The sequence below is a fragment of the Limanda limanda genome, chromosome 14, assembly GCF_963576545.1.
Source record: "Limanda limanda chromosome 14, fLimLim1.1, whole genome shotgun sequence".
NCBI lineage: Eukaryota > Metazoa > Chordata > Actinopteri > Pleuronectiformes > Pleuronectidae > Limanda > Limanda limanda.
The window spans coordinates 16,955,842-16,980,365 of record NC_083649.1 but is presented as its reverse complement, the minus strand read 5'-3'; the positions used below and the strand labels follow the sequence as shown (position 1 = coordinate 16,980,365).

Sequence of the window (24,524 nt, the reverse complement as noted above, 5' to 3'; positions counted from 1 at the left end):
GTGAAACTCCTGGATCCACTCCCTGATCCACATCCACAACAATATTTGCTTCCCTAACCCATACCAATCACATCCCTCCAGTTTTGTAGTAATCAGTCCAGTAGCTTTAATCTTGCTTAGAAACAAACCAACCAATAGGATAAAACACAACCTCTTTGGCGGACATAACCGTGAAAACAGGGAAGCATGCAAACACAGGCCACATTTCATATTGTAATATTTAATCAAATATAACATGACAAGACAACCGTATCTTGTGAGTGCATCGTTCCCATCATAAAGGGCAGAACTTCCAGTATGAAGACAGGAACTTTCTTGGTCAGTCTGTTGTTTAAAATCAAGTCCATGTCATCAGATCGACAACATCAGCCACATTTAAAGCAGAAAATGAAAACACAGCTACCCAGTTCATGTGGCAATTCAAATGTCTAAATGATCTGCAGCTTTTGACTCTCAGGGAGGCCACAGCTGACCTTGTGTTCATGGAATAACTTGCACAGGGCCTCAATGTAAATTCTGTGATAGTGGTCAACTTCTTCCTCGGTAGGTGCGACCCGCTTTGGGACTGGAATGGGGCTTCCCACTGGAAGAGACAGTTTGAGAGTGAAATGGACATCACAGCAAATAAAGCTTATCTACAGAATACAGAAATACTCACCCACAGTGATGACGGGAATCCTGTAAGGCAGGATCACAAAGTGCTCACCGGCAAATAGACATGGGGCAAAACCCATAATGTTTTTAAACAGGTCCTGTATCCTGCGTCTTAGACTTCGCGCCGGGAAAATCACCTGCTTGAAGAGTTCATTCTCCCCAAAGGCGTAAACAGGCACCAGGTCCGCCCTGGGAGAGATCAACAGAGATTAAAACCGAGTGTGAAGCACTCTGCTGGTTACATGTGAGTTCAATAATACCTGGTAATAAGTGTGATTTCTTTTGTGTTTTTGAGTGCTCACCCAAACTCCAGGGCCACCCTGACAAATCCCTTTCTCTGCTTTACTAACACTGTGTTAATTCCAGGAGTGGAGGCCAGGGACTCAGCAGCGCCCCCTATCACAATCACCACTGCATTTCCCTTGCCACTCTTCGTAAGAAGGTGGCCAAGGCTCTTTTTGCTGACTGGATAAAGGCCTGATCAGAAAAAGTAAGAGAGTAACATCAGTTTGCTTCAGCTGGAGACTGTGGTTCTGTTTCATGGCAAGAATAATTTCAACAGGAAGACGCTACAAAATGCTCAGTTGTAAAATTCAAATCATGTTTGATTTGATCATGACAACAGTGACAAAGTAAACTGTGTTTTTGCTTTTTCTCTGGAACATATACTTAACCTGACCTCATATAAACTGCTTATCAGACAAAGAGAGTTCAGCCCTTTAGCTGAACGCGTTATAAATACCTGCGCTCATTATGTAATCCCTAAAGAATGGTATCCTGAAGAGCCCGGCCAGTATAGCCAAGCACGGTCGAATCCCAGGAAACGCCTCTGAGATTCCGCAGCTATCTGTGCCGAAGCAGGTGAACGCTCCAGCGCCCATGATGCCATGTGGATGGTAGCCCAAGATGTAGTTTTTGTTCGGATTCAACTCGGCTGTCTTTACCAACTGAGCAGAAAATTATGCACAGGAGGATTAGTAGAGTCAATCTCTGATATCAACAATAAATCCAAGCCCAGTTTCACTGTAGATTTATTCTCTCACGGAAAATGAGATTTGAGGGTTAATTTATTTTTGTAGTTAATGAAGGAATACGCATTTGATGAAAGTGTGTTAGTGAAGGTGCTTCATAAAAAAGATGTCTTGCTCTTAGATGTGTTGCCATATCGTTAAATATTCTTGAATAAAGAATCACTGCAGATAATGTCAGATCTTTAAGCCCCCTTTTATTTGATATTGGATACATTGAATCATTGCCACATCATCCATTTGTTCAAACTGGTTCAGGTGATTAAAGAGTCCAAGTGAAACTTACTTTGATGGGGAAATAGTCTCTGACATGCTCCCACAGTTTCCACTTCCTCACAAATGTTGTCCTCCTGCCCCCTGATGGAGATGTGACAAAATCTTAGAGACTCTTGAGTTTCATACCACTTCCTGCACTAACTATACAGATTATATATTATATCATATTCTAATTGCTGTAGTGCTTTTCCTTTAGTATGCATAAAATCAGCATAAGCTGTGCCCCAGTTCCACACCCCACATCTTATTCCAAGCAGGTTTTGACTATGTCCTATGATGACTCTGGAAAAGTGACAAAGTAACACACACTCACAGCAATCCATATAACTCTTGACTTATTTTAATGCGTGTTTTTGATAGACACAATTCTCCCGGACAGCAACAGCTTAACAAATAAAACCCTACGTTTCTTAAGACAGCACCATGCACCATAAAGATGATAATTTCCTGTTAGTATAAAAAGACTGAGTATGTCTATTTCTTCTACTTTAATTAAAGAAAAGTTTACAATAAATACTGGCACAATATACTGTGTAGTATATCACATACGTCTGTCAATATCCAACAGTCCCCTTAAATTCAATCAAGCACCGAGTTACACTGACTCGTAGATATCTGTTCCCTAAATGTCCTGATTTTCTTTCAGCAAGAACCATGAATAATTCCCTAGGAAATCTGTGAGAATTACAAAAAATGCCCTATCATCTGGACCCGCACCAAAAGTTAATGGATTCTTTTCTGACATATACTACATCTTTCCGCCAAGTTTCATGGTAATCCCTCCAGTAGCTATTGCACAATCCTGGTAACTAACAAACAAACAAATGCTGATGAAAACATAAGCTCCCTGGCAGAGTTAATTAATATGCTGTATGGAATTGCTGCACAGCGAGTGGTATTCATACTGTAACAGTTTCATAGTAATAAGCAATCTGTAGTGCTCACCAACTGTTTTAATATTTCCTTTGTGCCCGTGCATAACAGGAAAATAGTCCATCAACAGCACAAACAAACTTTGTAGAGTGAACTTCATTGAGTCACTGTTCTACTATGACAAGCTCACAGCTTTCCTATAACATGTATGTAGTATGAAACGGACATATGGGATTCTACTTTGCTCATGGATGCTTGAATGATGTCATGATTCCTTTACCTCTTTCAGGAGTGTGCCAGTCCATCACCAGCCATATCAAGTACAGAGTGGAGATTGGCCACAGCGAGGTAAACATGAGATACACGAACAAGATATAACAAGCCACTCCTGCGGTTTGCACGTGATTGACAGTGTGAGAATGCGTACGTTAGGGTCACAGGAGATTAAATGAGCTCAGATACAAGTTGAATAAACAAATGAGATAATGAAGTATCATGTCATACAAGGGTTAGTGGGGTGGAATCTTACCTAAGAAAAGAAAGGTCATTACCAACTTCAGAGTACTTAAATACTCTATAAACACCTTCCGTGGACTTTTTACTTCAGTCATTTCTGCAACCTGAAGGCAACAACATCAGTTCAGCAATTAAAACTTTTTTACTAAAAGACAGAGGTTCTTTTCTATAATTGAATAATGCCATTTATGATAGATGTCTTTAGAGAGATCAGTTTGCATGAGTTAGCGTGATTCCAACTTGTGCTCTAATCTGCCTTTAGGGAAACCATAGATTTGAAGACTTGCAGGCCGGATCAAATGACTTACTTGCCCACAAGCAAACCTATGGCAGTGGGGGTTTTAATTTGCTCCCATGTAAAAAATTCATCAGTGGTGCTAGTAGCACCACAAAACACATTTGGCTGATAATCTTTAAAACATGAAACACTTATGGTCCCACTGCTAAAAATAGAACAGAGTACTTTACCTTATTAAAGAGTTTAGTCCCAAGTAAAATTGAATGGATGCAGATTCACCAGTTCAGACAACCTCAACATGCAGATGCACTTTGACCAGATCATGTAAAGCTGCTGATAACAAACCCACTCCCCCAATGCACTCTAGCTAGCACTGTCACAGATAAACAAGGCAACATTTACAGTTAAATACTCAAGAGTTGGATTGTTTATTAATTTACTGTATTACTGTAACTTCATCTCTGCCTGAAGTCACGTTACTTTTTCCTGTTTTCATTAGGTCACTTCGACTGCGCTAACTTAATCCACCATCTGGTTTCCTTATAGCAAAGTCTGAGTTTGAGTTTCTCTTCCACCTTAAATATTAAAGCAGAAATAGTAAATATTGTTCTTGCTTATTAAGTCTGAACGCTTCTACGTGCTTCCTCTGAGTTAAGCTGGCATTAGTGAAGCACAGCACTTCCTGCAAAAGTTTCACAATAGAAGTATTTTTAAGTGCAGGCATTATGTCTCTTGAGGAAGTGTTTAGCTAAAAGCAGCAAAATAACACGGTAAAATGGATCATATCAGGAAGCAGGAAAGCGCTGCATTATGTGCAGAAGACTTTGTAAGCTCATGGTAGATTGACTACATTTATGAAACAGTTTTCAGGTTTTATTGACTACTCAAAGTGCTTTACAGTATAAGTCACATTCATACAGCACTTCTATACGCAGAGCTTTTCTCTATCACGCACTGCCAGCAATTTGAGGGTTCAGTTTCTTCTGCGTACACCTGCTAACTAACAAACAAACAAACAAACGCAGAGGAAAACATAAGCTCCACGGTGGAGGTAATAAACAAGAAATTGAATCACAGATAATGTCACTATAAAACAGTATCCCCATTCAGCACCATGGACAGCCCCTCTGATCCCCAAATCACACAGGGAGCTTAAGTCCAGATCAGCTTCTGTTACACCAACTTTTCTTCTCTCTTTTCATAGTCTCTCTTTCATTCAATTCTTTCATCACTTTCCTAAAAGTATAGAAAATCTATAGTAAGCCATATTCTTTTTAGCTAGTGAGTGTGGTGGTGTTTATGGATGTTGCTCCAGGACGGGTTTGGACAAACCTGGGAGGGAGTCATGACGGTAGTGTTTTATTGGGCACTTGGAATTGTAGGGGAAAAAAAGTTGGACTGGTGGCCTATCCTGTTTTTTACCAGGCCAGTCTTTATTGGTCCTGTATGTGCCTGTTCTAAATAGTGTACATGTGTAATCAACAAAAGAAGGGAGCCACTGGTCATTGCTCTGTGGTGTGTAAAAAAATGTTGAGCAGGGCTAATTGGTTCAGATTTTTTTTTGTGGATGTGACAAGAGGGAAAGATGTTAGTGGCTTTGCAAGATGAGTCATTGTTGGGGGCAGGAGCATCAGTCTCCAGTCTGTGCAACTGACCAGTGCTTCAACAGGAAAAGAGATTAAAGCAACATCTGCTTTTAGATCTATAGGAAAGCGACATTTGATGACCATGATGCTCGTGCATTTTTTGTCACATGTTAAGTAAAAGAGGAACAACTTTTTCTCATGTGATTAAGAATGCCAATGCAGGAAGGGATCAGACTCTGTCAGCAAGAACAGTCAGTCCACCTTTTACATTGTGAGGGTTGTAATAGTGGTACATAAACCTGTCATTACACAGATGAATGCGTTTTTGTTTTTTAAACTAGAAGCACCCATCTACCAAGATGTGATGAAAAAGGATAAGGTCGGATGAGTCGTCTTTCAACATATACTTAATAAGTTGGGAAGTGTATGTGTGCGGTGCACAATGAGAACGATGAGGGAATCCAATGGGGCCATATCACTAGAACGTTTTCGGTCCACTTGATTTCTTCTGTAATGGAAGGGTCACTTCTGAGTGAGCACCTTTATCCTATGATGAAACATTTCTATCTTGATGGGAGTGGCCTCTTCCAAGATAACAATACACCCATCCACAGGCCAAGGCCACTGAACTAATAAGTGTGAAAATTATGCACATCTTATGCTATGGCCTTTTTTTGACTTTAAGAGATTTTGGTCTGACTTCTTAAACCGCGCTCTCCATCATCAAATCCCCTAAAAACATATTCCTCTCTGACGTATTCTGTTTCCTGCCTTTAGAGTCCGGAGTGTCATGGAATCAATGTCAAAGTGCATTTAGTCTGATCTAGTGGCTTGAGGCGACCCAACACCTTACTATGATGTTGTTTTTTGCTTTCAGTTGTCGCACGTCTGTACTTCGCACTGTGAACTTTGCCATACAGATCTGTGGAAGTTCAAAGATTCTCCTGACTTTACCTTTGTGATAAGAGCTCTGTGTTTCTCAAGAGGGACCTCATGTCTCACTTCAAACCAAACCAAAACAGCCTGGATATGTTTCTGAAAAGATGGTTTGGATTTTAGAAGAATTGACCCTTTCACATCGTGGAAACCACATGCTCAGGCTTCCTGGCAGTAAAGCCTTGAAGGCAAACTTCTCTCGTGTGCCAGCTGTCCTCGCCTATACTCACCAATCTCCCCTTGGACTTCAGGGGGCGTGTCAACCTTGGTCATGTGACTCCCCTATAAACAAAACCTCAATACATTTGCATGCTTAAGTATATGACAAGAGCACATGAAGGTGTTTGTTCTCTTTTTGGTTTCAGGCTCTTCTATGTCTCATTCACATGCTGTTATTATTTTGTGGCCAATAAATTTCCTCTTGGCTTTCATACTGACTGGCCATCTACATTCAGTCCAAACAAAATGTCACACAGGCTTAGCCTACTTTGCACCTGTGGTGCTCAACACCCAATCGCTGTGGAATGATCCATGTGCGTGGACCCATTCCTCCAAACCGCATCACACAGGGAGAAGGTCAGTTGGTTCCCTGACACGTGTTGATGCGCTGCAGCAGCTGTGACGCACAGACATACTTTTGTACAATTTAGGTTAACTGTATTTTTAAAACCACGCTTTTATTTATGTTTTTAAATACTGCAACAGTGGCAGAAGATGATTGAGGAGAAGCTTAGTCCTTTGTTCAGTTTAAAGGAAACTCTGTCTGAGGATGAGGCGGAGAAGATGGGCCGCAAGGATCCAGAGGAGGAGGTGGAGAAGTTTGTGTTGGCCAACACACAGGAGCTGGGGAAGGACAAATGGCTGTGCCCACTGAGTGGCAAGAAATTTAAGGTGAGCGCTTGATATCAGAAAATATATAAAAACTGTTTGTGTCACAGAGAAGTTGTGATGTGATTTAGATCTGCTATTGTTCCAAATGTTTTGATGATTTCACTTGACTATTAGAGGAGTTGTACATTACCTGTGTTATTGCATTGACATTCTTTGTTTTGTTGCTTGATTCTTATTGTGCTTTTCAAATTAATTAACAGGGCCCAGATTTTGTGCGAAAGCACATCCTGAACAAACATGGGGACAAAATTGAAGAAGTGAAAAAAGAAGTAGTGTTCTTTAACAACTTCCTGATGGATGCCAAGAGACCAGCGCTGCCAGAGATGAAAATTCCTCCTCTTCCAACTCCAGGTCAAGGTCGACACATTGTCTATCTAATAAAACTTAAAATAAAAGAGTGTAGATCTTCAAAATGAACTGAATACATGAATCTGTGCACTTTGGCACAGCAGAACTTCAACAATAACATTGTGATCCGTCCAAAATTGTATTTTTATTTGTCTGGTTGTTTTTGTCCGATAGGTTTGCTTCCCAACTTGCCATTTCCTCCTCAAGGTCTTCAGGGTCCAGGGGGCTTTGGACAACCTCGTCCACCACTGATGGGATATGGAGGTACGTTCAGCAGGAGTGTGTTTGTCAGTCAGACCAAAATGTAGTTTTTATTGACTCCTATGTTTCAGCCGGTGGACCTCTTTATCCCCCTAACCAATACGGAGGTGGCAGAGGCAACTATGACAACTTCCGCGGCCAAGGTGGCTACCTGGGAAAGCCACGCAACATTAGGTGAGACAACTGTACGTGTGAACTTTACTTTGAACTTTCTTTATCTTCTGGTTTTGGAGAGTATTGAACCTCCATTTTTTTTATGATCATTTCTATACCTCTTTCTTTCCTTTTACTCCTCCATGATCTGTAAACCATTCCAGAATGTCCAGAGGTGACCCACGCAACATCATTGAATATCGTGACCTGGACGCACCAGATGATATGGATTTCTTTTAGAAGGTTCTCTTGGTCCTGTCAGTCTCGACCATTACCAGTGTTGTGCTCTGCTTGCTTTTCATAGTGATTAGATTATTTCTTTACTTAAATTGCATTTTGTAATTACTGTGCAAATTGAGATGGCTTCTGCTTTAAACTGCTTCCTCAATAAAACAATGCTCTACTTACATTGATATGTATCAAATTTATTTATTAATTGCAATTTTTGTAACATTACACAGGTGAAAGCAACAAAATGATTTAGAAAAGCAGCTGAAACCCACCACGCAATTCATCCCAGACCCCTGATATCCTTCTGTGCTCACGTCTACATTTACTTTAAAATGTTTGCTGTGATAGAAAACCCAATAATTTAATTTAGATTAGGTGTGTTTTTGTGTCCAGATATGGTGAAGCACATTTTCCTTGTGGCCTCATGTTCCAAGACCCTCAACCCTTCTGGTAAAGGAGTTGAGGAAGGTCTGAGGAATGGTTGCCCTCTGCTGGTAAAACAGTTGAATTACCAATGTAGACGTCTGCTAAACATTTCATTTGACATCTGCACAATGCACAATGCACACTAGTAAATTATAGAAGTTTTGCACTAGTGCAAGATCAATTATGATCTGTTGAAGGAAAATAACACAACTTCCGCCTCTTGCTCTATAGACTGTGATAGTATAATACAAATATATCCTAAAGCAGCATCATGAACCAGTTCTGAAGATGGCCCTTTATCGTACCTTTTTTTAAATCACAGGTAAAAAAACAAAAAATGATAATGCCACAGTTTCAGTCTTGTTTTGATATTGTGTAAAATTCCTGGATCCACTCCCTGATCCACATCCACAACAATATTTAATGGTTGCTTCCCTAAGCCATACCAATCACATCCCTCCAGTTTTGTGGTAATCATTCCAGGAGTTTTAATCTTGCTTAGAAACAAACCAACCAATAGGATAAAACACAACCTCTTTGGCGGACATAACCGTGAAAACAGAAGCATGCAAACACAGGCCACATTTCATAATGTAATATATAATCAAATATAACATGACAAGACGACCATATTTTGGAGTGCATCGTTCCCATCACAAAGGGCATCACATCCTTATGTATTGTTTTATAGGGCACCTTTGTTCTTAACTTTCCAATTCAGGCAGAACTTACAGTACGAAGACAGGAACTTCCTTGGTCAGTCTGTTGTTTAAAATCAAGTCCATGACATCAGATCGACACCATAAGCCACATTTAAAGCAGAAAATGAAAACACAGCTACCCAGTTCATGTGGCAATTCAAATGTCTAAATGATCCGCAGCTTTTGACTCTCAGGGAGGCCACAGCTGACCTTGTGTTCATGGAATAACTTGCACAGGGCCTCGATGTAAATTCTGTGATAGTGGTCGACTTCTTCCTCGGTAGGTGCGACCCGCTTTGGGACTGGAATGGGGCTTCCCACTGGAAGAGACAGTTTGAGAGTGAAATGGACATCACAGCAAATAAAGCTTATCTACAGAATACAGAAATACTCACCAACAGTGATGACGGGAATCCTGTAAGGCAGGATCACAAAGTGCTCACCGGTAAATAGACATGGGGCGAAACCCATAATGTTTTTAAACAGGTCCTGTATCCTGCGTCTTAGACTTCGCTCCGGGAAAATCACCTGCTTGAAGAGTTCATTCTCCCCAAAGGCGTAAACCGGCACCAGGTCCGCCCTGGGAGAGATCATCAGAGATTAAAACCGAGTGTGAAGCACTCTGCTGGTTACATGTGAGTTCAATAATACCTGCTAATAAGTGTGATTTCTTTTGTGTTTTTGAGTGTGCTCACCCAAACTCCAGGGCCACCCTGACAAATCCCTTTCTCTGCTTTACTAACACTGTGTTAATTCCAGGAGTGGAGGCCAGGGACTCAGCAGCGCCCCCTATCACAATCACAACTGCATTTCCCTTGCCACTCTTCGCAAGAAGGTGGCCAAGGCTCTGTTTGCTGACTGGATAAAGGCCTGATCAGAAAAAGTAAGAGAGTAACATCAGTTTGCTTCAGCTGGAGACTGTGGTTCTGTTTCATGGCAAGAACAATTCCAACAGGAAGACGCTATAAAATGCTCAGTTGTAAAATTCAAATCATGTTTGATTTGATCATGACAACAGTGACAAAGTAAACTGTGTTTTTGCTTTTTCTCTGGAACATATACTTAAAAAATACATACTAGATATTGTAGCTGCATAATACATCAATAACCTAATGGTCCAGTGCCAGAATCAGCCTCTAATCAGATTTGACCTCATATAAACTGCTTATCAGACAGAGAGAGTTCAGCCCTTTAGCTGAACGCGTTATAAATACCTAGGCTCATTAGGTAATCCCTAAATAATGGTATCCTGAAGAGCCCGGCCAGAACAGCTAGGCTTGGTCGAATCCCTGGAAAAGCCTCCAAGATTCCGCAGCTATCTGTGCCGAAGCAGGTGAACGCTCCAGCGCCCATGATGCCATGTGGATGGTAGCCCAAGATGTAGTTTTTGTTCGGATTCAACTCGGCTGTCTTTACCAACTGAGCAGAAAATTATGCACAGGAGGATTAATAGAGTCAATCTCTGATATTAACAATAAATCCAAGCCCAGTTTCACTGTAGATTTATTCTCTCACGGAAAATGAGATTTGAGGGTTAAGTTCTTCTTGCAGTTAATGAAGGAATACGGATTTGATGAAAGTGTGTTAGTGAAGGTGCTTCATAAAAAAGATGACTTGCTCTTAGATGTGTTGCCATATCCTTAAATATTCTTGAATAAAGAATCGCTGCAGATAATGTCAGATCTTTAAGTTCCCTTTTATTTGATATTGGATACATTGAATCATTGCCACATCATCCATTTGTTCAAACTGGTTCAGGTGTCCAAATGAGTCCAAATGAAACTTACTTTGATGGGGAAATAGTCTCTGAAATGCTCCCACACTTTCCACTTCCTCACAAATGTTGTCCTCCTGCCCCCTGATGGAGATGTGACAAATCTTAGAGACTCTTGAGTTTCATACCACTTCCTGCACTAACTATACAGATTATACATCATATCATATTCTAATTGCTGTAGTGCTTTGCCTTTAGTATGCATAAAATCAGCATAAGCTGTGCCCCAGTTCCACACCGCACATCTTATTCCAAGCAGGTTTTGACTACGTCCTATGATGACTCTGGAAAAGTGACAAAGTAACACACACTCACAGCAATCCATACAACTCTTGATTTATTTTAAAGGGACTCTTACCTTTGTTGCATTTTTACACTTTTTTTGGATAAGGTTAAATTGGTATTAATAAGGTAATGACACTCTAAAATGCAAGACAGACCCACCAGGAGTAAAAACAAACAATTATTTCACTCTCATAATATTTAGTGAAAACTTCAACCAATAAAATTCTTCGGACCGAAGGACCTTATTGGCCGACAGACCTGTCTGTTTGCTGCATGGACATGCAGGTTTTCCGTCTGCTTCTTGTGGCGCATTCGGGCACGCGTTATCAAGGCATGTGAATGTAAATGTATATAACTTACCGAATCCATTGCTTTGGTAAACAAAAACTCACGTGCATGCGCGGAGGCAGTAGATTGTAAGTCTGCTTGTAAATAAAGTTTCTTCAAAAAAACACCGCGGATGTGAACGAGGGGGTGGGGCATTGGAGGAAGGCGGGATGATTTGAATGTGCTGTAATTCTCAAATGCAACAAAGGTAAGAGTCCCTTTAATGCGTGTTTTCAATAGACACAACAGCCCCAAGAACAGCTCAACAAATAAAACCATAAGTTTCTTAAGAAATTAATGTGACAGCACCATGCACCATAAAGATGATAATTTCCTGTTAGTATAAAAAGACTGAGTATGTCTATTTCTTCTACTTTAATTAAAGAAAAGTTTACGATAAATACTGGCACAATATACTGTGTAGAATATCACATACGTCTGTCAATATCCAACGGTCCCCTTAAATTCAATCAAGCACCGAGTTACACTGACTTATAGATATCTGTTCCCTAAATGTCCTGATTTTCTTTCTGCAAGAACCATGAATAATTCCCTGGGAAATCTGTGAGAATTACAAAAAATGCCCTATCATCTCGACCCGCACCAAAAGTTAATGGATTATTTTCTGACATATACTACATCCTTCCGCCAAGTTTCATGGTAATCCCTCCAGTAGCTATTGCACAATCCTGGTAACTAACAAACAAACAAATGCTGATGAAAACATAAGCTCCCTGGCAGAGTTAATTAGTATGCTGTATGGAATTGCTGCACAGCGAGTGGTATTCATACTGTAACAGTTTCATAGTAATAAGCAATCTGTAGTGCTCACCAACTGTTTTTATAATTCCTTTGTGCCCGTGCATCATGGAAAAATAGTCCATCAACAGCACAAACCAACTTTGTAGAGTGAACTTCATTGAGTTACTTTTCCACTATATCAAGCTCACAGCCTTCCTATAACATGTATGTAGTATGAAACGAACATATGGGATTCTACTATGCTCATGGATGCTTGAATGATGTCATGATTCCTTTACCTCTTTCAGGAGTGTGCCAGTCCATCACCAGCCATATGAAGTACAGAGTGGAGAGTGGCCACAGCGAGGTAAACATGAGATACACGAACAAGATATAACAAGCCACTCCTGCGGTTTGGACGTGATTGACAGTGTGAGAATGCGTACGTTAGGGTCACAGGAGATTAAATGAGCTCAGATACAAGTTGAATAAACAGATGAGATAATGTAGTATCATGTCATACAAGTGCATTAAGTGTTAGTGTGGTGGAATCTTACCTAAGAAAAGAAAGGTCATTACGACCTTCAGAGTACTTAAATACTCTATAAACACCTTCCACGGACTTTTTACTTCAGTCATTTCTGCAACCTGAAGGCAACAACATCAGTTCAGCAATTAAAAAACACTTAAAACTGCACTTTTTACTAAAAGACAGAGGTTCTTTTCTATAATTGAATAATGCCATTTATGATAGATGTCTTTATTGAGATCAGTTTGCATGAGTTATCCGTTATTCCAACTTGTGCTCTAATCTGCCTTTAGGGAAAACAAAGATTTGAAGACTTGCAGGCCAGAACAAATGACTTACTTTTGAACAAGCCCACAGGCAAACCTATGGCAGTTGGGTTTTTAATTTGCTTACGTGTAAAACATTCATCAGTGGTGCTACTACTTGTGGTGCTACACCACAAAACACATTTGGCTGAAAATTTTTAAAACACGAAACACTTATGGTTCCACTGCCGAAAATAGAACAGAGTACTTTACCTTATTAAAGAGTTTAGTCCCAAGTAAATTTGAATGGATGCAGATTCACCAGTTCAGACAACCTCAACATGCAGGATGCACTTTGACCAGATCATGTAAAGCTGCTGATAACAAATCCACTCCCCCTATCAAGCACTGTCACAGATAAACAAGGCAACATTTACAGATAAATACTCAAGAGTTGGATTGTTTATTAATCTACTGTATTACTGTAACTTTATCTCTGCGTGAAGTCACGTAACTTCTTCCTGTTTTCATTAAGTCACTTCGACTGTGCTAACTTAATCCACCATCTGGTTTCCTCATAGGAAAGACTGAGGTTGAGTTTCTCTTCCACCGTAAATATTTAAACAGAAATGGTAAACATTGTTCTTGTTTATTAAGTCTGAACGCTTCTACATGCTTCCTCTGAGTTAAGCTGGCATTAGTGAAGCACAGCACTTCCTACAAAAGTTTCACAATAGAAGTGCAGGCATTGTGTCCCTTGAGGAAGTGTTGAGCTAAAAGCGGCAAAATAACAAGACAAACTGGATCATATCAGGAAGTAGGAAAGCGCTGCATTATGTGCAGATGACTTTGTAAGCTCATGGTACATTTATGAAACACTTGTCAGGTTTGGTTGAATACTCAAAGTGCTTTACAGTACAAGTCACATTCATACAGCACTTCTATACGCAGAGCTTTTCTCTATCACGCACTGCCAGCAATTTGAGGGTTCAGTTTCTTCTGCCTAAACCTGCTAACTAACAAACAAACAAACGCAGAGGAAAACATAAGCCTCACGGTGGAGGTAATAAACAAGAAATTGAATCACACATAATGTCACTATAAAACAGTATCCCCATTCAGCACCATGGACAGCTCCTCTGATCCCCATATCACTTAAGTCCAGATCAGCTTGTTACACCAACTTTTCTTCTCTCTTTTCTGGTCTCTCTTTCATTCAATTCTTTCATCACTTTCTTAGAAGTATAGAAATCTATAGTGGGCCATATTCTATATTCTATGAGTTAGTGAGTGTGGTGGTGTTTATGGATGATGCTCCAGGACGGGTTTGGACAAACCTGGGAGGGAATCATGACGGTAGTGTTTTATTGGCCACTTGGAATTGTAGGGGGAAAAAAATTGGACTGGTGGCCTGACAAAATATCCAGTTTTTACCAGGCCAGTCTTTACTGGTCCTGTGTGTGCCTGTTCTAAATAGTGTACATGTGTAATCAACAAAAGAAGGGAGCCACCGGTCATTGCGCTGTGGTGTGTAAAAAAATGTTGAGCAGGGTTAATTGGTTCAGATGTTTTTTTGTGGAGGTGACAAGAGGGAAAGATGTTAGTGGCTTTGCAAGATGAGTCATTGTTGGGGGCAGGAGCATCAGTCTCCAGTCTGTGCAACTGACCAGTGCTTCAACAGGAAAAGAGACATCAACATAAATCAACATCTGCTTTTAGATCTATAGGAAAGCGACATTTGATGACCATGATGCTCGTGCATTCGATGCATTCTTTGTCACATGTAAAGTAAAAGAGGAACAACTTTTTCTCATGTGATTAAGAATGCCAATGCAGGAAGGGATCAGACTCTGTCAGCAAGAACAGTCAGTCCACCTTTTACATTGTGAGGGTTGTAATAGTGGTACATAAACCTGTCATTACACAGATGAATGCGTTGTTTTTTTTTAAACTAGAAGCACCCATCTACCAAGATGTGATGAAAAAGAATAAGGTCGGATGAGTCGTCTTTCAACATATACTTAACAAGTTGGGAAGTGTATGTGTGCGGTACACAATGAGAACGGTGAGGGAATCCAATGGCTTGATAATACTGTGGGGGCCATATCACTAGAACGGTTTCGGTCCACTTGATTTCTTCTGTCATGGAAGGATAACTTCTGAGTGAGCACCTTTATCCTATGATGAAACATTTATATCTTGATGGGAGTGGCCTCTTCCAAGATAACAATACACCCATCCACAGGCCAAGGCCAATGAACTAATAAGTGTGAAAATTATGCACATCTTATGCTATGGCCTTTTTTTGACTTTTAGAGATTTTGACTTCTTAAAGCGCGCTCTCCATCATCAAATCCCCTAAAAACATATTCCTCTCTGACGTATTCTGTTTCCTGCCTTTAGAGTCCGGAGTGTCATGGAATCAATGTCAAAGTGCATTTAGGCTGATCTAGTGGCTTGAGGCGACCCAACACCGTACTAGGATGTTGTTTTTTGCTTTCAGTTGTCGCACGTCTGTACTTCGCACTGTGAACTTTGTCATACAGATCTGTGGCAGTTCAAATATTCTCCTGACTTCCCCTTAGTGATAAGAGCTCTGTGTTTCTCAAGAGGGACCTCATGTCTCACTTCAAACCAAAACAAAACAGCCTGGATATGTTTCTAAAAAGATGGTTTGGGTTTTAGAAGAATTGACCCTTTCACATCCTGGAACCACATGCTCAGGCTTCCTGGCAGTAAAGCCTTGAAGGCAAACTTCTCTTATGTGCCAGCTGTCCTTGCCTATACTCACCAATCTCCCCTTGGACTTCAGGGGGCGTGTCAGCCTTGGTCATGTGACTCCCCTAAAAGTAAAAAAAACTAACTACATTTGCATGCTTAAGTATATGACAAGAGAACATGAAGGTGTTTGTTCTCTTTTTGGTTTCAGACTCTGCTATGTCTCATTCACATGCTGTTATTATTTTGTGGCCAGTAAATTTCCTCTTGGCTTTCATACTGACTGGTCATCTACGTTCAGTCCAAACAAAATGTCACGCAGGCTTAGCCTACTTTGCATCTGTGGTGCTCAACACTGGGTTTATGTGCGAGCTGATTTTAAGCGTAATAGTATTTTCATCCCCTATTACATCACTGCAACACTTCCATAATAATGTCACATATGGTAGTCCTGCCTATGTGTAACCTCATGTTATAAAAGAAAAAAAAGATGATCTATAGTTTATTATATTTGGGGGGGGGGGGGGGGGGGAGTCTAAAAGTCAAAGACTTTGTTTCAGTGCAAAGCAACTCTTATTTCCCCAAGTCTCTACCTGGTGCCGCCGATATACAAATACAAATCTAAGAAATACAAAATAAATTCACATCCATTCATCACGCATCATGCAAATACTGAGGTAGACAGTTGTGACAGTGGTTAAAGGCAATGTGCATAGAAGTGTGCAGACACACTGTAAAAATGGTAACTAGTAATTGTTGATCTCATAAGAATTTTCTAATTAAACTGACTCAGAAATAAGGCTTTGCAATATGCAATCTATAAAATCTTGTCTGTCCAGCAATTTTCTCTCATTGTTGTCCTAACTACTATTTTAAATCAGCACAACAAGGATTTGTAAATTTTTGAGCAGATTTTTGAGTTAAGTTGGGCCAACTCAGTAGATTCCAGTTCCGGTTTTAACGGCTCTCTGCTGAACCTGAGCGGGACATTTTCTGGATGGACAACGACGTGGAGCCCACAACAATTTTGCTCAAGAAGGTATGGTAAGTGCGTTTTTACTTTTATCACATTAAATTACGTTAGTTCTGGCATAGACTGGCATGTTTATAGCACTTCTGCTGTGGTTAAATTTGTTAAGATAACCCGTTTTGTATTTTGCCCATGCAAACGCGAGTGGTCATGCATACGCTTTCATGGGGCAGACACAGTGGCGGCTGGTGACATTTTGGGGGGAGCACCTCCGTGCACCTCCGAGACGTCCCGGTCCGGGACCTCCAGGTGCCGGACCGGAACCGGGTCCCGGTCCGGGACGTCAGTTGCATCCCGGACCAGGTCCGGGTCCCGGACCGGGACGTCCCCTCCGGACGAACTTTAGAGGCTAATACAGACTAAACACAGAGGAGCATTTTATTCTCTGCAGCATTATGTGTTATCAGAATCGGTCAATAATTATGGAGTTATATTTCCACATTTCTATGATGTCATTTACTGTATTTACAGTTGAATGAGTGATGCTGACTGTGAGTTATGAGATTATAATACTGTATTTGTGTCTGTTGAATATAATGCAGCTAAATAAAAACATTGTGAACTACTAACAGCCTCATAATTAACGTCAGAGAATTTTTAATAATATGAAAATGCAAAGTTTTATTTCCTGCATCAAAATTTCAAATGCACAAACAGCAGACTGCCCTCCTCGCATAATAGCCTAGCTCTCAAATTTGAATGTATTTATCCTGTTTATAGTCTAAGACAGACGGGCTCTGTTTCACTGGTAGAATTTATATGCTTATGGACAAATGACTCGTAAGATCTGGATCTGTTTAGTGACTCAGAAAGATTTGAATCCCTAAAAGGATTCAAGTTTGACATCTGTAGTTGTGTTATAAATTACAGAGACTGTTGTGAAAGTGATTGTAGCAAAACTGACTTTGTGTTATATGTGTCTCTTGTGTTTCAGAGGTGGATTTCATGCACTGTAAATTTTGCAAATTTGAAAGCTCCAGCCAAGAGACTCTTCTCAAGCATTTGCGGCTTCATCACGGACAAGGTGCACACTGGCCTTGCATTCATACAGACTGTGTTTGTGTATTTAAAACACCTGGAGCGTTACGATCACACATCTCAAGATCACACTCAACAGTGAAATCCCATGAAAATTTTACATTTCAGTGTGAATTGTGTGATTTTAAAGAAATTTGCAGTGAAAAAATTTTTTGGAACCATCTCGGACATCATTTAAAGAAACGAGAAACTGTACAATGTCCCTTTCTAAGGTGTACCTTTAAAACAAACACTCGCCCAACCTTCAGTTCTCACAAAAGTCGAAACCATAAACATTTTACACTTAAGGATTTCCGAACAATAGCAAGAACTGTTACTGAAGATGAGATAATTGATGATGAACAATCTGATAGTGAAGCAGGGACATCAGCTCATAATACTGTGAGACTAAATGAGGTTGAAGATAGTGTTGAGGATGTAGATAGTGAGACTCTTGAGCACAAATTAGCTTCTCTCTTTTTGTCTATGCAAACTGTGTTGCATGTTTCTCGAGGTGCAACACAAAAGATTGTAGAAGATTTGCATAATCTGCTGTCTTTCTCTAACATTCAAACTTTGAACAGTGTCAAAGAGATCCTTTCAAAACATAAAATTGAAGTAAATGATTCTGTTTTGCAAGAAATTTCTAGTGCTATAGTTCAAACTAATCCACTCATTTTAACAACATTAGAGAAAGGATCCCTATCTACAGATCACCGAAGGAATATATATTTCAAAGAGCACTTTCCTGTTATTGAACCCACAGAATATCTGTACAACACAGCCCATAAAAACTCATTTGTATATATATCAGTCACCAAAGTACTTGAAACTTTACTTGGATGTTCAGATTTTTTGGACAAAATTGTATTTGATCAAAGAGATTTATCTGGTAACTTTAAGTCTTTTCAGGACGGCAAGTACTACAAGGAGAACAAGCTACTGGGACAACAAAACATCTGTATCAGTTTGGCATTATATATTGATGATTTTGAAGTTTGTAACCCACTGGGCACCTCTAGAAAAATCCATAAGATTACTGCAGTATATTGGGTAGTTCTAAATTTACCAGTCAGGTTTCGATCGAGTCTCACTTCAATTCAGGTAGCTCTCTTGGGTAAAAGTGTGGATGTCAAACAATATGGTTATGAAAAGTTTCTTGAGCCATTGCTTAAAGACATAAAGTTACTAGAACAAGAGGGAATTTTTGTTGAAGTTGTGGGTCAGTTTGTTAAAAGCACTGTATATTGTGTTTGTGCTGATAACCTTGGTGCACATGGTCTTGCAGGCTTTCAAGAAAGTTTTACTGTTGAAAAGTTCTGTCGGTTTTGTTTGATAAGTCGGGACCAAATTGCAACCACTGAAGTTAATGATTTCCAATTGAGAAGTGTTGAGCAACATAACTTGTTTCTGGAAGAGCTTAGGCAGAAGTGCGTTAAAAGTGTTAATGGGGTTAAAAGTGAATGTGTCCTGGGAAAACATCTCCTGTTCTTTCACCCAATAACTGGATTTCCTCCAGATGTTTTGCATGACCTTTTTGAAGGAGTCATCCCTGTGGAATTGTCCTTATGTTTGAAAAATCTGATCTCAAAAGGCTTTATGACATTTGATGCATTAAATGACTGCATAAAATCATTTCCCTACAAGTATTCAGACAAAGTAAACAAGCCTCAAAAAATTCCAAAAGCAAGCTTTGAAAAAGGAACAATTGGAGGTAATGGGCATGAAAATTGGACACTGCTGCGCTTACTTCCTTTTATAGTTGGACGTAAGATACCAGAACAGGAGCCTGCCTGGGAGATTTTGATGGACCTCAAGGAAATTGTTGACATTGTTGTGTCAAACTGTCTCTCTGAGGAAGCATTGTGTTATTTATCTTGTAAACTACTGGATCATCGCAAGTTGCTCACCAGTACCTTTCCAGAGTTCAGACTGAGGCCAAAACACCACTTCATTGACCACTACCCACAACTTATTCGCTGCTATGGACCTTTAGTGGAATTGTGGACAATGAGATTCGAGGCAAAACATAGCTTCTTTAAAAAGGTTGTCCATGACACTCACAACTGGAAAAATGTGCTGCTCACTCTCTCCTCAAAACACCAGCAGATGATGGCCTACCATCTGGACAGTGGGAACCTTTTCAAGCCAAAACTGTATGTTGAAAATGTGAAAGTGGTCAGGGTTTCAGATCTGGATCCATCAATCAAGTGTGAAATACTGAAGAAGTACCCACATCTAGACAGTGTGTCTCTGTCTAAAACAATTCACCTGCATGGGACACAGTATGCAGCGGGCATGATTTTATCTGCTGGACAGTGCAGTGGCCTCCCGGAATTCCATAAGATTGTGAGCATTCTTGTCATTGCAAAGGATGTGGCATTCATTTGTAAAAGACTGTCTTCCTGGTACGTTGAACATTTCAGGTCCTATGAGCTTGAATATCACACCTGTGCAGACCTTCTTCTTCTGGATCCAGATGTGCTGACGGATTACCACCCTCTAGCAGCATACACAGTTGGTGGAAAGCTTATGGTGACCCCAAGGAAGTTCATTCTCCATTAAAGCTATTCAAAATGGTATGTTCTTTCCCCTCTCCTCTGCTCTCCTCCTCTGTGTCTCCTCTCCTCACTCTCTCTTCTCTCTCCTCCCCCTCTGTCTCTCATCTGCTCACTCTCTCCCCTCTTCTCCTCTCTCACCACCCTCTGTCTCTCCTCTCCTCACCAACTCTCTTCTCCTGTCCTCTGCTCCCCTCTTTCCTTTCCTTTTGCTTTTCTTCTCTTCTCATTTGGACACTAAATTATTTGTTAATCAAACATAATCAGCTGATAAATCTCTCTCCTCTCTTTTCAGACTTTGTTACTTCGGGTCGTTCTTTCTACCAGAGAAGCCCGGCGAATCCAGCTTCCTGAAGTCCCAACATCTGTGGGGCAATTTATTGATATACTGAAAGAGAGACTTGAACTTCAAGGTGATTTCTCACTACAGTTTGAGGATCCAGAGTTTGGAAATGCACTCTGCAACTTAACAGAAATGTCTGAATTACCAGCTGAGCGTGCAGTCTTGCATATAATGTGGAACAGTGATTCATGTCCACTTGACCAATCCACTAGTTCAGTCTCCTCTCAGGACACACTCAGTGTTCACTCTGAAGATTTTAGGCCTAGTTGGACTGATTCTATCCAGAATAATTTAAGGCAAGTCGCAGAGTGGCCATCTCCATTTCCTATCCCTAAGTTTGCATATGATGTGGAACTGAAATTGTGTAAGGCCAATGACACATATGAAAAGTCAAAGAAGGGCCTTGCAGTGACAAGAGACATGAAAATGGAGATACTGGATAAAATTGCACAGGCAATTTTTGAAATCAAAAGCTACCCCGAGAAAGATGAGCTTGAGTCAGTTGCCGCTGCGCTGGTTCATAAGTATCCATGCCTGAAGGAGCCAAGTGGCATCACAGGCCATGAGGGATGGAAAACAAGTATCAAGTACAAACTTGGAAACTACAGATCAAAGCTTCGCCAGGCAGGATGCAATGAGGTAAATGTGAACAGGAAAAGAAAAGAGGGGGGTGAAGATGACAGCCCGTTCACCCTGAAGAAGCCCAAACGTGGAGAGGTCAATCATGTGCCAGATTATCCACAACACCATGATGATTCTACACTTGAAGAGGAAAGAGTTGCTCTGGTTGATGAAATGAAAAAGAAGAAAAGGAACATGACATTGATACAGCAGAAGATGGAGCTGACGTTTTCCCTCAGGCGGAGAGAAGTCGTGGAGCGTCAGCCTATGGTATCTGAGGTCCAAGAGAGGTGGCCTGCGCTGTTTTCGTCTCAGGAGGTAAGGATGTCCTAATTTATTTAGCAATTGTCTTATACAACTACATTGGCTTTTCTTGAAGAAGAACAGTATCTACTGGGGAAATGTGTCAATTCTGTCTTGCCAGTGTTACATTTAAATCTATGATCCATTTGATTCTGTGACCTGTCCTAATTTTCTTACCCTAACCATCTCACTCCTATGGAAGCCCATTTCTTCCAGTTAAAGAAAAAAAAATCCCCATGCTTAATTGAAATTGCAATTACAATTAATTACAATATTTTGTTGATTTTCTTGTTTAGATATCTGAAGAATTTCGGCGTATCACCAGCAAAGACCTCCTGGGGACTTTTAATGCATCTCTTGAAAGATTTGGACCTGGCCTGCTAAAACTCTACCGGACTAAGAAGGGTGGTTTTGGCCAAGAAATGGAAGACCTCCTTGATAAACTCGATGATCAGGTGAGTGAAGTGCTCCTTTGCCTGGCATTTTTAGAAGAGCATGAATATACTTTCTTATAACAGACACAGAAAAAGATGTTGGCTGCTGTAAAAACTACCTTAGTGGATATGCTTCAGTAAAAATGGATGTCCGCAGTCCTTCCTTTGTGTTTTGGTGGCATTTGGTTTAACAGTATTTTAATTTGTTAAAGTAAAGTTGTGTGTGCTTCATCTTCAGTACTATAAAAGATTTCTGATTTTGCATTATGTGTATGTTCAGTACAGTACTATACTTATTGAAATACTTATTTTCTTACTCTTTAGACATCTGACATTGTTACACACAGAAAGACAGCAGCACTGAGAGGCTTGCCCATTTTCCTCCGCGAAGATACCAAAAAGTTTTTCATGAAGTGCTTGGTAAGTACTAGTAACTGTAGCAAAAAGATAAATACTTCAGGCCATGTAGCTAATTCCTCATTCTCATGAGATGTTTTAAAGTAGTAGTTCATCCAAAATGGAAATATACACCTCCCCAGTGCAGTTTATCAGTGCAGTAATCATATTTCTCTGATTTGTTCATATTTTCATACATTGTTCACACTAACTTTTTTACAATTCATGTAAATCAACCTCCTTTTCACAAGTTGTACTTCTAAACTACTAAATCTATTTTCAGCTATTACGTCAGCTATGTTGCCAGTGCTTCATCAATTTTCTTTGGCTGTCAGGTTCCAGTGTATAGCTGCCCATTTTCTTATGCCTTTTTAACATTTCAACTGTTTTTAGCCGTTATGAAGCCAATCATATCTCAGCCTACAAATTATACTTTTCAGCTTTAGCACGGTCCTTCTCAGCATTCACACACATTTTCTTCAGAAAATGCTCTTTCTAGTTTGTCAAGGCTCAAATGCATCTGTTATTTTTCCTCAGGACACTGACATTTTGGCACCAGTGCTGGAAGGGGCGTCTGTGGCCATCCTCACCATCCTAGATGACGAAGCCGACATCTCACATGCTCGAGACCATGCAGTTGTTTTGGAAGGGGGCATCGTGCTGCATGAAATGGAAAACCTCTCCTCTGCGTTCGCCTACCTCTTTGGCCTTCTATATGCCCTCAATATAAATTACCCCAAACAGTTGAGGTATACATTTGAAGCCATCCAGACTATCTTTTTTGAGCTTGGTGGCTCTCGGTGCTCCCAGCGCACAAGATCTTTGAAAACTAAACTTTTATTTTGAATACACATTGTGTATGTGTTTGAATACACATTGTTTATGTGTATGTGTTTAAATATACACATTGTTGTATGTGTATGTGTTTAAATATACACATTGTTGTATGTGTATGTGTTTAAATACACATTGTGTATGTGTTTAAATATACACCTTGTTGTATGTGTATGTGTTTAAATATACACATTGTTGTATGTGTATGTGTTTGAATACACATACACAATGTGTATGTGTCTAAATATACACATTGTTGTATGTGTATGTGTTTGAATATACACATTGTGTATGTGTATGTGTTTGAATACACATTGTTGTATGTGTATACAAAAATGGTTAGTCATTCAATTTGATGTTGCGAACTAATTTGAGAAGAATGTTTTTTTACAAAGGCGCTTAACCCGCCTGTTCAAAATAAATAAAAAAATATAAAGAAATAAAGAAATATTTCAGATAACATTCAGCTGTACTGTGTTTTATTTATTATCTGATTATTTATACAGATAAAATGTATGTTTATTCAACAAGAATATTTGTGTTTGGTGCATCTAGGAATATATGCCATTGAAGGGATAATTGTACGTTTATTCAACAAGAATACCTACGTTTAAAGGAGGTACAAATGCATGACATTGAGGGGCATAATTGTTTATTAATTCAACAAAAAAATCTGCGTTTAGTGAAGGTAGAAATACATGGCATTCAAGCAAGAATTTCTTTATTAGTCTCACATGATTATCCTAATTAGGTGAACAAGAAGATCCAAGTTGGCAGAACTCTTTGCAGAACTTGAAAACCTTAGTTAAGTCAACAACAGCAGGCAAAAGTTGAGAAAACTCAAAAATCTCTTGCATCATGTTGCCTTGATATTTTACGTTTTCTCAACTTTTTCTTTTTTACAGTGCAGTCCGTTGTGCAAAGAGTAGTGGTGATGGTACATCCTCTCAGGAATCTCATTGAATGAGCCTGCTGCTGAATGTGAAGCTGTGAAGGGAATTTTCTTTTCGCTCTGTTGATAAAAAAGCAGATAACAGCGTCTCTTCGCAGCTGGACTCAAAGCCACCTCTGATGTGTGTGTGTGTGAGTGTGTGAGTGTGTGTGTTTTTGCGTGTGTTTTCTTTTTTTCCATGATCAAACCACTACTGGTCTCCTGTCAGGAAGTCCTGCGTGAATATTGATATGGATGCAAATGCACGGTGAGGATGCCCAGCGCTTGAACCGACACACTGCGCGCTGAAATCTGCGCAT

The 24,524-nt window shown here is 40.0% G+C and overlaps 3 protein-coding genes across 3 annotated transcripts; 1 reads left to right on the top strand and 2 right to left on the bottom strand.

The window, feature by feature from the left end:
- Window positions 1–428: 428 nt before the first annotated feature.
- On the bottom strand, window positions 429–3,442 carry LOC133019199 (diacylglycerol O-acyltransferase 2-like). Its single transcript, XM_061085592.1, has 7 exons — window positions 3,361–3,442; window positions 3,112–3,219; window positions 1,969–2,039; window positions 1,397–1,601; window positions 957–1,131; window positions 659–843; window positions 429–583 (listed from the first exon to the last, which is right to left on the bottom strand). The coding sequence occupies exons 1-7, from the start codon at window positions 3,440–3,442 to the stop codon at window positions 429–431; spliced, it is 981 nt and encodes a 326-aa protein (XP_060941575.1).
- A 4,784-nt stretch (window positions 3,443–8,226) lies between these two features.
- mogat3b (monoacylglycerol O-acyltransferase 3b) lies at window positions 8,227–13,355 on the bottom strand. The gene is made up of 8 exons (XM_061086151.1): window positions 13,293–13,355; window positions 12,803–12,893; window positions 12,545–12,652; window positions 10,906–10,976; window positions 10,333–10,537; window positions 9,814–9,988; window positions 9,514–9,698; window positions 8,227–9,438 (listed from the first exon to the last, which is right to left on the bottom strand). Exons 2-8 carry the CDS (start codon window positions 12,882–12,884, stop codon window positions 9,284–9,286), a joined length of 981 nt encoding a protein of 326 aa, XP_060942134.1. The 5' UTR covers window positions 12,885–12,893; window positions 13,293–13,355; the 3' UTR covers window positions 8,227–9,283.
- A 3,372-nt stretch (window positions 13,356–16,727) lies between these two features.
- LOC133018984 (uncharacterized) lies at window positions 16,728–23,285 on the top strand. Its single transcript, XM_061085325.1, has 4 exons — window positions 16,728–16,776; window positions 21,906–22,064; window positions 22,368–22,463; window positions 22,977–23,285. Exons 1-4 carry the CDS (start codon window positions 16,735–16,737, stop codon window positions 23,283–23,285), a joined length of 606 nt encoding a protein of 201 aa, XP_060941308.1. The 5' UTR covers window positions 16,728–16,734.
- Window positions 23,286–24,524: the final 1,239 nt, after the last annotated feature.

Coding starts and splice junctions, on each gene's coding strand:
- LOC133019199 (XM_061085592.1), bottom strand. CDS start 3,442: ATGACTGAAGTAAAAAGTCCACGGAAGGTGTTTATAGAGTATTTAAGT. Junction 1,602..1,968: donor GAGACTATTTCCCCATCAAA/GTAAGTTTCACT, acceptor TTTTCTGCTCAG/TTGGTAAAGACAGCCGAGTT. Junction 584..658: donor GATTCCCGTCATCACTGTGG/GTGAGTATTTCT, acceptor TGTCTCTTCCAG/TGGGAAGCCCCATTCCAGTC.
- mogat3b (XM_061086151.1), bottom strand. CDS start 12,884: ATGACTGAAGTAAAAAGTCCGTGGAAGGTGTTTATAGAGTATTTAAGT. Junction 12,653..12,802: donor AATGACCTTTCTTTTCTTAG/GTAAGATTCCAC, acceptor TCCAAACCGCAG/GAGTGGCTTGTTATATCTTG. Junction 10,538..10,905: donor GAGACTATTTCCCCATCAAA/GTAAGTTTCATT, acceptor TTTTCTGCTCAG/TTGGTAAAGACAGCCGAGTT.
- LOC133018984 (XM_061085325.1), top strand. CDS start 16,735: ATGGACAACGACGTGGAGCCCACAACAATTTTGCTCAAGAAG. Junction 16,777..21,905: donor CAACAATTTTGCTCAAGAAG/GTATGGTAAGTG, acceptor TTTCTTGTTTAG/ATATCTGAAGAATTTCGGCG. Junction 22,464..22,976: donor AGTTTTTCATGAAGTGCTTG/GTAAGTACTAGT, acceptor ATTTTTCCTCAG/GACACTGACATTTTGGCACC.